Here is a 12,548-nt window from a genome sequence, read left to right as displayed (position 1 = left end):
TACCATAATTTCCTCAATAATCATAAGCTGTATTCCTTTGTATACCTCTCCAGCCAACTGTCAGTCAGATTAAATTTGATATAGGCAGTCATAGAATGTTTGCAGCTAAACTGATGCTCAGATAATAACACTGACAGGGGCACTCAGAAGGCCTGGCACAGCTGTAACTGTGATTGTTCACTTTACTTACGTCTCTTCACTTGTCTTCGTCTCCTCTGTCTGGGGTTTATAGTCTCCCACAGTGCAACTGCTTGGTCCCGTGTGTTCCAGCAGAGAGGCACTTTCTCCCCCCTGTGCATGCAGTGCCTTAGCTGCTATGCTGCCACTGTTTACCTCATCAGCATCTGCCTGTGCAAACCTCCACACTCACGGTAGTCATTTGCTTAATTGTGATGTGGGCTCTGCTCTGCATATGTTAGATTATATTTACTCAAGTTCCTTGGGTCCTGTGATTTTACTGCACTGACTTCAGTAAAGAAAAATGGAAAATTCGGTCTGCAGGTGGGTGTTTTCTTTGGGTCTGAGCGTAAATCAAACCAAACAATATTTGGATTAATAAATAAATTTGTGTTCACTTAAGTAGAATACAGGAGAATTGTGAGCAGAATTATGTTCTCCACCACATAAGCCTCGACATTTTCGTAAAAAAAAAATTGGCTCATCAGCATCAACCCCATCTCTGAATCTAAAGATGCAGATACATGAAACTACATGTAAATATATCATATGCAGGTATTTGGCACAGAAATACTTTTTTACTTTTCAGCAAAATCAGGTATCATGTTATAGGTCACACTATATTAGCACATAAGCCAAGGTGTGTATTGACAATGATATTATCAGGTCTGACTGCTTTTCTTGCAAGACTTGCCATACTTGAGGGCTTCATGTTCTCTTTTTGACAAGAGAAGTCAGGAAAATCGTTGAGTTATTCCTGTCAAAAAAAATTGTAATCCACTAGACAACAGTCGGGAGGGAGGGAGATCAGTGGATCCTGTGCCTGTCTTTTACCGTTCTCTTCACACACTCCCGTGTGCCCTGCTTGTCCAATGGAAAACTGTAGGAAAAGCCAACTGCTGATACAGCGGATCATAAATCGCAGTTTTCCTGGTAAACACACCAACCTCTCTGGCTGTCAAAGCTGCAGGTCAGCACAGCGGCAGCCCACTTTTCAAACATCCGGCCTGTCCGCTATGCCTAACCGAGATACACTCTAAAAGTGAAGAGTTGCTAGAGGATGAGTGAACCCTGAGAGGAAAAGCAGCAGACCAAGGCAGGATGCTGAAGAGGTTGGTGTGTTTACGGGGAGAAAGGAGAAACCTATCATGAAACTTTTCCAAAACAACCCACAAAAGCAACCAAACAGAGAAGGATTGGGACGGGCCTTGCAAGAAAAGCAGTGGCAACAATAATAATGCACACTAATGACAATGGTTGTGTGCTGAATTTCATTGCATCAACATTTTAGCTTTCTACACAGGGGGCTACTGTAGTTCCCTCAAAGTTTCCACACAAAGTTTCAACACATTCAGCATCATCAGAGGCAGGGGTGATTATCAGGGTGCCACAGCCACACACAACACAAATTCATCACTTTAAGGAGATAATTGAGTGTGAAAACCTTGGAGACAGAGGAAAACAAATGAAGCACCAGAACCAAATTACTTTCATAGCCTGTTTTGGAACCTTAGCAGGCAACACACATTTGACAAGTTGCAAATATTGTGCATTTTGAACTATTAATGACAAGTGAGACATTTGAACATTATATGTATGGAGTTATTCAAAGAAAGCCTACTCCTTTCATTATTTACAGTACAGATATAAGTGATATGTGAAGGAATTATGAAGGCTGTTTTCTTGGACAGAGTTATATATTGCACTTGTGTTAATATCACTTTGTTCATACCTCTAAAATAAACAAAGCTGGCTGTGTTCGTAGAAACCTATTGAGGGAAGCTCCTGGATGAAACTAGGGGGAGTGGAGTTGGAGTGCAGTATTTAGAGTTGTGTTTTTCCAAATATGTGAGCTGTGGATATCTGTCAGTATTAGAAACCTTTCTGTTTTTTCTATTTTTGAATCATTCTACCACTAACTCACCCAAATTTGCTTGTTTAGATGAACAGAAAAAAAGTATTGTATGAACATCACTGGAACTGTAACACCCTAGTGTTAGTTTCTATGTTATTCTTTTATTGAGCTATGTTACTTGGTTTTTGGATTCTTGCCTTCAACCTGCACAGATTTGTTTGATCTTGCCGGACATACCTCCTGTGTACGATCGCCTGTTTCACCAGTAAAGACTTTGCTTTTTTTGAACTTCAACTCATATCCTGTGTTTGTCTCCATGTTTGAGTCTCTGATCTGCCCAGAAGCCCAAGCTTAGGGCTCACTGGAACCCGCCACTGCACTAAAGCTAAACTAAAGGGTTAGTGTTTAGTTTAATCTTGTGTACAAAGCTTAAAAATGGCAACCGACCAAAGCAAACTCAAAAAGAATATCTTATTTCTGCTGCTTTGCCAGAGGGATTTGTAAGCTCATAAGGATGTGAGAAAACATGTTTAAAATTACCCGGGAGAATGCAATTTGAGACCTGTAATCTTTTCAACCTACTTCGAATAACAATACTTTGTTTAGCCAATGTTTAGTTCATAGCCAACGTTTACCTGATGTCAGAGGATTACACATTTTTGAATGCTTAAGCTCAGTGAAGATACATAATTCATTTCCGAAACAATATTTCTCTACAGTCTGTTAAGAGTGAACAGTGTCTCCACAGTGTAATGTGCTGTTGATGTCTTCTTCTTTTTTTTCTTTTTTTTTAGGTCAGAGCTTCAGCCATTTAATAGAAAAAATGTGTCAGTGTAACACCCATCAAAGGGGAAATATCAAATTCAAAGCACAGAAAAACAAGAGGAGGGGAAAGAAAAACAATGATGCAGGTGAGTCTGATTTAAGTAATGTTCTCTTCAATTTTAGTAAAAAACACAACACAAAACTTATTTCAGGTTTTCTTCCACTCACCTGGGACATATTCAGTACCCACGACATGAGCTGTGATAAAGTATTCATTGTGATTCAGGAGAAAGAATCCTCGCTAAGTGCTTTGTTGACTGCAATACAATTAAGCAATGTTAGATGAAAAACACAATCACTCTGGTCCAACCTTGGTTATCTTTTTGTCTGAGGAATGTTTACCATAATTTGAAAAAAAAAAAAAAAAAACAGTACCTGGAACAGTACTTTGCAGGAAATTTGCCGTGTGCGTGTTGCATTAAGAGGGACACTGTGAAATTAAAAGTCGCTCCTGTCACTGCAATTTCTCTTTGCTATGCGGACATGTTAATGTGCATAATTAACTAATCAGCTTATGCCAGCTGGAACACTTGGCAACTCGGTCTGACAGCTCCGGCTCCTCTCTTGAAAACATCTTGAAAGATTCGGATTCTCCCTGTGTAATTTTATCTACTGCCAGGCCAGAATAACTTTCTCTTGGACAGTCCCCAAACATGTCCGCGTCTCGGTGCTGTTCCTTGGATTTTACCACGTTTTGCGGCAAAAAACTTTCTATTGTTAAGTATCAAGCCTACTAGAAAATGAAATGATCCAAAGCATGTTGGAGCTGGGTATTTCTATGATTGACATGAGCAATAATTTGAAAAAAAATTGTCAGTTTAATCTCTTGCTTCAAATGATGAAATTCAATGTACTGTCAATAAACTGAAACTGAGAAGTGATTCTTACAAAACTAGGAGAGGCCACCAACTAGAATACATATTCAGGTATACAACTAAGACAAAACAGCTTGAATGTAGATTTATACTCTATATTGTTGAAAGGCTGGAATGATCATTTGATGAATTAGTATTCAAAGTGATACGAAACAGACAAGCTCTCTGAGTCAGCTCATGACTCAACACTTAACTGAAATATCTCGCCCAGTCCTCTGTCTGTAAAGAGTTGCCCACTGCATCCACTGAACACCAGAGCAGTTGTCTTGATTAATAGGAATACTTAATTTGTCATTAGGGCTGATTAATTCTATTAGTCTGTGAGGTTTTAAAGTCATTCAGTAATGTCACTGAAAATCAATTATTTGCCATGGCAACCGGTATAAAGAAGACACTGAGTGTGGGAGTTCAACAATTGCGTATAAGAAGATCACTAATATAAAAAATTGGTCACTTCCAACAACTCTATCAGTATAAATGTGAGAGAGCACTCTACAGTATATAACTCTTAATGTCTGCTTTTCGAAAGCCAGATATTGTATATGCCTGTGTGCGCAGAAATGGTCCCTGGCAGAGGAAGCCATTGATTTTCTCACTGCATCTGTAGCGTCTCTCCTTTCCTGCCTGCACAGCATGTAATATGAGACCACAAGTTTTCCTTTACCCACAGCAATCAATTTCGCTTAGCCGAGCTCCCTGGTCTGGATGGGGCCTGTCTAAGTACCTGTCTCCTTCGCCACACCGCCGTGCATACCCTCACCCTCTGCAAAAAGCTTTCAGTGTAATAAAAAACATATCTGACTCAAGCCCCGACCAATCTAATAACAGCCAGACGGGTCGCTGTGACTACGGAGCGCTAACTGTGTCACTGCTGGGGAGGTGGTATGCGCGGCTCGACTGCGGCAGAAAGGCCAAGAAATCAAAGCAATCCCTCTGATCTTCAATTCCCTGAGAAGATGAGCCACATCACAGTTTCTTCAATGCTATCAGTTTTACAGCTTGAAGCAAAATGTGCTTTCTTACTTTAAAAGCAAGGACCATTTACTGCCTTTTATCTTAAGCGAACAAAAAGAACAAAAAAAAAAATCCAATATATGAAGCCATACGTGAGGGCATGACTCATTCTGATTGATATATATCTCAAACTCCCTAGGCCTCCATCAATCTCACATATTGTTAAGCAGAAAGTAAATGTTCACTTAGAGACGTGCCTTGTCCCTCTCAGGGGACATTTTGAGTCATCAGTTACTGTAATGGAAACAAAGAGATTGGCTGTTTTCATAGAGATAGAAAAGCCTGGGCTGCAGCCAAGGATAACAAGGCCAAACGCTTCCAACACTGGCCGTGTGGGTGTTGAATTAAAAAAATAGAAAAAGAAAAGAAATGACTACCTATTACTGATTGTTTCTAAGAATAATTCTGAGTGATAGCTAACAGAGGTAGGATTTCAAGCTATAATTTTCTTCTCAACTTACAGTGTACAGATCAATGAAGTCTTTCCCTATGAAATATAATTGAATCCATTGGCATGCATTACCGTGTACTCACCATCAATTACTATGCCAGGGAGGTAAGAGCTAATCCTTCAGCAGAGTGAAAGCCAGTTATCTGCAAGAGCCTGGCAGTCTGCTGTTCATTTCCTGATAATACTGTATATTGATAGAATCTCTACAGTAATGACAACAGAAAGGAGATTTAGCTTGGATAGCGACTTACCTGTAGCCACTGTGACTGGTCACTGTGTCCGGCTGTCCAAGCGTTGACCTTGCCCTGCTTGTCCAAGCGAGCCTTTCCGGGCTCCCAAGTAAACATGTCCATGTTCAGAGTCCTGAAGATGCTGGAGGCCGTGACCTGGTAGTCCTGAATGTGGCCTGACTTCATCCCAAGTGGTTCAGAGCAGCCTGGCAACAAAAAAGACAAACTGATTTGTTCTAACCTTGCTGATTGCACAGCTCCTCCCCCTACACAAACAATCAGACTGAGGTTTATGGCTAAAAAGGATTTCACACACGGGGAGTTCGTCTTGGTGTTTTGGTAGGTGGAAAATATAATGAAAGATACAAAGCAAGCACTGCGAGAGGTTTAAAAAAGAAAAGGAGACTGACCTTAAAATATGAAACTGTACTGTCAAAATAAAAGAATATTTGCAGTGTTCAAGTTAGCAGGGAAGCTGGAAATCAGTCAGAGCCATAGGCGCTGAGAGGTCAGTCTATATAATGATGTCACATTGAATGGTGTGTGACGTTCATGCTATTCTTTATGAATTGAAGTAGCCAGGAGAACGTTTTATAAGCTATGAACAGCAAATATCAGTCAATAACAGCAAGCAGATGAAGCGGTAGAGAAATGCCCCAGACTCCCTTATAAAATCACTCAATTTTGTGAGTTGTTGAGCCAGGAGAAACTTGAAATACTCTGTAAAAAAACAGACTACAAAAAATTCTCAGTTATTTGGGCCTTCTTGTGAATTCAGTATGCGTTATTTATACAGTTTCTTTCCTTGAGTGGAAACAATAGTGTTTGTTTTACCCAGCGGTACACGTGTATATTTGCATTTTGAGCGCTGACGAGATCCGATCACAAGAGGTGACTGGAGACACATGTCACAACACATATTGATGGGTGTAAAATGACACACTTGGAGCTGTTCACTGTGACCGGAACACAGCCCTATAGTGTATAATAATGCAGCATGGCGAGGAGGATACATTTCATAGCGGAGATGTGCGTATGTAATGCGAGACTCCAGTCTGCAGTGTCATTTACACGAGCGACTGATAAAACCACAGAACTGTAGCGTTTTCTCCATCATGTGTAGTCTGCATCGCATTTTTTTTATTAATTGATGGGATTTCTTTTTTTTTTTTTATCACGCCTTGTTTCAGCACTTCCACGTCCATGCAAGACAGCAGTTGGCTCACATACCTGTTAGCTCGCAGCCGAGCAGCTCCATGCGTAAGGTGCAGTGCCTCCTGCAGACCTGGGGGTAAATGCGCACGTACTGGGCTTCAATAGGAGGGGTGAAGGAGTTGGCTGACGGAGCGTTGTTATCCACATTTCCTCTGAAAATCTGTTGGAAGGGATGAAATAACAGCAGACGGGGGGTGGGGGTTGGGGGGTGGGGGATGGTGAAGCAGATCAGTTTTGCTGTAATGTGGCCAGTCTATTCGGCACTATCTCTAGTGTCTACTCCGCACTCAACAAACTGCTGTCATTCAAGGTCAATGAGCTAGAATTACAGGGAAAAATAGACAATTTCTTGCACCATTTGAGCCCGTAATTCATAAGAACAGTGGTGTGTTTTAAATTAGGGCTCCAATTATATCGCTATACCTTCTGAGCGTTTTAACCAAGTGACCTTAGATGGTCTGACAGAAACTCGCCGATTCCGTCGACTGATGCGCTGCATGTGTGGAGCGAAGACAGACAGCTACAGAGAAGACAAAGTAAAGGGGAGATATAATAGTGTGGTTTTCATGTGATGCAGGAGATGGGAGCTGTCACTCGGGAGCACGATGTCTCTATGAAAAAAATAAGCCCCCAACTTATTTTGGGGCAAGGATCAGGGTGTGTTACCTCTTCAAACACACTGACAGGTCCTACTGTACGGGTACAGCCCAGGTTCTGTACTTCCACCTCAAAAAATTCTACAAATACTACACTCAATTATGCTTTTCGTGTGACTAATTCTCAGACAACAACAAGCACATCTAACGTTAAAGAATATTCAAGTCTCATTGTTCCATGTAATAAATCTGAGGAGAGGTTTGCAGGTTCGGGGTCATTTGGAGCTCAGCTGAATGGAGGACAGTCGCAGTTTGCTGTCAGGGATGATAGAACGCTGTGTGGCCTATTTGGTGGCTGTTCATCCCCAAATAGTATAAAAATTCAATCTAGAAGTCATAAAAGAGGAGGGGGGTAAGGGGCAGCAAGATGGGCCCGGTGTGTGCTAGCTAATTAAAAAGCCATCTCATCACGTCCTCCACTCTGCCCTTGACTGAGTGCACAGTCTCTCGCCGCTGCACGTGTGTGAGTGTGGGGCTTGTGTGTGTCTTTGTCTGTATATTACGGAGTGAGTGGCTGAAGGAAGAGTGTGTAGGGATGGCAGTGGGTGTGTACACCTGTGCTTGTCTCACCATATCCTCGTCTTTGCCCTTGACTTTGTATGTTCTCCAGGTCTTCCCATCGTCACTGTAGGCCACTTTGTAAGACTTGACGTACTCCGGGCTGCCGATACGCTTTGCGCCCTGGGTAATTAGGCCCGTGACCCTCATTCTCCTTTGCAGGTTAATCTGTGGAACCAAAAAAAAAAAGGCATAATCATGAAATCAAAGCTTCATTTTTAGGAAAGTTGAGTGCGTGCGTCTCGGCCTCTGTGTGCTTACAGGCAATGCTTGCGTGCAAGTCAAGGGAATCAGTTGGCTCTATTGTATCTTTTCTGTCAGGGCCATCCATCTTATTCAGGAAGCGTGTGATCAAATGGAACGTTTAATCAATCCTCACGCTCCCGATCCAGTCTGTCAAAGCCGTGCAGACTGTCAATATGGTGCCAATGCAAAGCAAAGAGGGAAAGAAAAGCTAAGGAAGTGATGAAGGCTTTCATAGATCCTGTGCTGCACGAAGAGGGATGGTTATTATCTAAGCACACACCTGCAGAACGTTTTCTTTGAAATGTTTTTGACTGACAGGTCACTTTGATAGAGTGCATAGTAGCCAAATTACATCATCCACATATGTCCTATCACAGATTAACAGCGGGTTTAGCTGGTTTTGGGGATTCTAATATGTGTATGTTTAATTCATGAGAAGTGTCATGGTTTTGGGTTTTAATTCTGTTAATACCTGTTTTATTTTGTAGGTTGCATCCTGATGTGGCATGTTTTACTTTCCACTTCCAGTCTTTGTCTTTTTTTCTGGGTACACCTGTCTTTTGTTAGCTCATCAGTCCTGCGTATTTAAGCCGCTGTTTTTCCCGTTAGTTCGCCTGTCATCGTCCCTTCTCTCTGGTGTCAACTGTGCATTTCCTGTTTCTCTTCCCCGGTCCTGCATTTGCTCATCATGTGCACTCAGCTGTTTTTGTCCTCTGTGACTTTCTGATTTATTCTCTTGGATTCCTTTACACCTGGTTTTGTTGCCTGCCACTTTGTCACTTGCATTTTATTGTCTGCATTTCGTCTTTTCACAATTCTTTGTTAACAAAGCTTCTTTCCCTCTTGTTTTTGCACCTGCTTGCCGCTGTGTCTACATCTGGGTCCTCGCCTTTTTGCTAAACCTTGCTAAAACATTTAAGTGGCCGAAACTGAAGACAATGCATCATCACTAATAGCTGCACATGATAGGTCATAAATGATCCTTCTATAAAGGGCCAGCATCTCTCCCAGAAATCATTCTATTGGTCTTTCACTTTATAACATGGAGCGATACATTTCAAAAAAGTCATACAAAGCGGTTGGTGGTGCCCCATCTCCACCCTTGCTCCCATGTTTCTGCCCATTGAATAGCCTGCTTTCTACATAATGGCAGCAAGCTCAGGAGATGAAGGATTTTACATGTGACATCCATGTTTCTCTATGCTCTATGACCCAAACCCATCAATGCAGGTTGACAACAAAAGTGGCTCAGTCCCCTGTATTTTTGAGGAGCTTTTTCAAAAACAATGTCTGTAGTTATAATTTCTCATTAAGTTTTCTTAACAGCTGAGTGGTGTTGTGTTGGGCCATTGTTTACTGGTTACTTGGGTCACACATGTGAGAGTCTGTAACAAGAGAAAGCAAATAAACAGTGATGGCAGTTCATCATTAATCATTTTGGCACCACATTGACTCCAAGTTGCTTCATTTTCAAGAAATGAAGACACCTCGGCTCGACTAGGTTTCCTTCTGGCAAACTGTCTAGTCTTCCATAGCCGGCGAACAGAAGGGTGGCAATAATACAGTACTGACTAAGTCTTTAGGAAAGGACCATTAACCTAGAATGGCCAAACCTATAAAAGAAAGGCGGACTCTACTCCTATGAGTTGGATATTTATTCTTCCCGTTTCCAGAAAGAAAAACCCATAAATTAATGTGATACTGCGAACAAACAAGAGTGTATTTCAGATTAAGTTTGTGAAGCTGAATTGAGTTTCTATTTAAAAACATGAACCATTTCAGAGCTGATCCTCGAGACATTACTGACAATGTGAGCACATTCAGGGTGTTATAGTGGGGGCTTGAGCTCATTTTCCGGTGCAGAGATGTTAGCATTACTATGAAATAAGGCAATTTACAAGTAAAATATTTGAGAGCAAAAGCTCAAACAGAAAGTCGGAGCCCACTGAGTCACACTCTTTTTTTTGGTTAATGAAAAACTCTGTCTCCTGAGGACATTACAGATTAGAGTACTGGCTCTCACATATCCAGCACAAGAAGGGAAACTGTTTATGTTCACCAACATTGTCTGAACTGTCAAAAATAATGAGGTAATGTTAAATAATTCTATTGCGGCATAGATTTCCTTTCTCTAATTTCCATTTGTAGAGACAAGACTCAATTACACATATTTCTCAAACATCCTTAAACCAACGCACCAAGTTAATTATACATAAGGACCCTTGTTATAGCCTCAGAGCTGCGATGACCCACACGTTCTCATTTGCAGCATTTCTGTGCCCTCCTCAGTTTTCTCCATAGAGATAGATACTTCTCACACTAATTAGGAGCTCTGTCACGAAAAGGCCACCGCCAGGGTAATTGGGGTGATCCTTCACATTTTTAATGACCACTCAGAAACATACGTCCGTCACCTCAGTGCTAATAGAGATGCATTTATTTATTTGAGTTAAGCATCGTTTAAAATATCTGCCTCAGTGAGTTTACCTAAATTGCTAGAATTGGCTAAAATGTGAAGCACTACAGCACTCTCATTACAGCACTTTAAACTTAGGACATAACGTATTTGCATGTCCCAAAACACTGCCATAATCATCGAATGCATTGTGCATATTAACCCAAATTTTGATGACACAAAAGCAAACAATCTATCATGACTAAGACAGAAAATCAGCATGACCATTACGCATATTTGAATGCAGATCCTAATCAATGTGCGGGATAAAGATGTCAAAATGTTTTGTTTTTTTTGTTTTTAAAACCCTGATTCCAAAGAAGGTTGGGTGAAACAATACATGATTAAAACAGAATGTAATAATCCTTATCGACAAATACTCAGAACCACTGCCGTTAAATCATCGACCTCACTGATTTTTGTTAATATGAACTTATTCTGAATTTGATGCCAGCAACATGTTTCAAACAAGTTGGGGCAGGGGCGACAAAAATGGGGAAGTTGGTGAAAGCGAAAGAAAACCTTTTCGAAACATTTCACAGGTAAACAGGTTCTTGGTAGGAGGTGATAATATTGTGACTGGGCATGAACGCAGCATCTGCAAAGAGGCTTAGTCGTTCACAAGGGTGAGGTGGTTGTGTGAAGGATGTCACTACATTGGGCTTGGGAACACTTCGTAAAGCTGTTTGCATTTTATTTTTTATTGACATTTTCACAGCGATCCAACTTTTCAGGAGTTAGGTTGTAAATTCACACAAAGCTGCAGAATTGTGTATCCTTGGCATTTGTTTGCACTCTCTCAGTTTGCTTTGGAGACCTTGTGCAAGAGAGAGCTCCAAGGAACACTGTAGGCAAAGTTTAGAATGAACTCTTACCCTTTCACCAATTCACCTTTTCTTTTTTCCTGCAACACGCAGTATCTTGTGTATGAAGTGCTCTGGGTAGAATGCATGAGTCTCTGAAGAAAAGGAACATCAACATCAGGCCGTGTCTGCTTTCTAACTTCATTTGCAGCACAAAGACAACACCACTAGTCTGCATCGTGTGATATAAACGTGTTTATCTCTGAAAAACATTGACTACTGAGAGATAAATGTTCAGCATGCATCCTGTAGCCGTAATTCACACTCTACCTCCAAGAAAGCATTGCTGGTATGTTTGGAGTTGTTTTTCTAAGGTAATTTTATTATATCAATTACTTAAGGTCACCCTGACAAACACATCTTTGTTTTCCCATTGGCCCTTTGAGATAACAGGTTTATTTATACTATTGGTTGCTAGGAATGATAATTCACTGTGTTCCAAATGAGGCAGATCATGAGGTACAGTGAACAAAGGAAGGCTGTGTTAAGATGTGCAGAGTCTGGTTTTTACTACATTTTGGTTATTTGCCTTCAGGTTTTTAATGTGAAATAGTCAGATATGACTGTTTGCTGTTTTTCTTTGTCATACACTTTGTATAATGATTAACTATTTCAAAGATTTGACTTTGGTTTAACAAAATAAGCAATTTGAATAAGTTACTGTGGGCTCTTGAGAATTATATGTGGCATTTTTCACTATTTTCTTTACACCTGATTGACAGCACTTAATTAATTGGGACAATTAGTATAATCAATATTGACAAGTCATTAGCTGCAGCCTTACACAAAGTAAACCTCAATTCTTCATTTCAGAGGAATGTTTTGCTGTAATGCTCCTTTGAGGGACTGGTTTTTCAATTCTATGTTGTGACAACGCTGTGATCCATAGATTTAGACACAAAAACTACCTGGTAAAAGTTAATCAAAGATCCTGTTGAGGCTTAAACTACCAACTTTGGCTGCCACTGACACAGATTGAGATTTCCCAACATCTTGTCAAAAGTACCTAGTTTTGTTGCCGCAAAAGGGGTTCGAAATGTATGTATCAGTAGCCCCATTCACACTTCCGTTTGGATGCGGGGATCCTGTGTCAATTCTTCGCCTCCGCCTTGGTGTGAATCTCTCGGA

The 12,548-nt window shown here is 40.9% G+C and overlaps 1 protein-coding gene across 3 annotated transcripts in view; it reads right to left on the bottom strand.

Moving 5' to 3' along the window:
- LOC115581986 (EGF-like repeat and discoidin I-like domain-containing protein 3) overlaps positions 1-12,548 on the bottom strand; it is a 126,489-nt gene that overhangs the window by 25,496 nt on the left and 88,445 nt on the right. For all 3 annotated transcript variants that reach the window (XM_030417614.1, XM_030417615.1, XM_030417613.1), the window contains 3 exons: positions 7,869-8,024; positions 6,658-6,802; positions 5,449-5,633 (listed from right to left, as the gene is read on the bottom strand). In XM_030417614.1, the coding sequence (XP_030273474.1) occupies positions 5,449-5,633; positions 6,658-6,802; positions 7,869-8,024 (486 nt within the window). The remainder of the gene's footprint in view (positions 1-5,448; positions 5,634-6,657; positions 6,803-7,868; positions 8,025-12,548) is intronic.

This window comes from Sparus aurata, chromosome 5 (genome assembly GCF_900880675.1).
Source record: "Sparus aurata chromosome 5, fSpaAur1.1, whole genome shotgun sequence".
Taxonomy (NCBI): Eukaryota; Metazoa; Chordata; class Actinopteri; order Spariformes; family Sparidae; genus Sparus; species Sparus aurata.
Note: the sequence above shows the minus strand (reverse complement) of the source record. Positions and strands in the feature narration are given on the sequence as shown.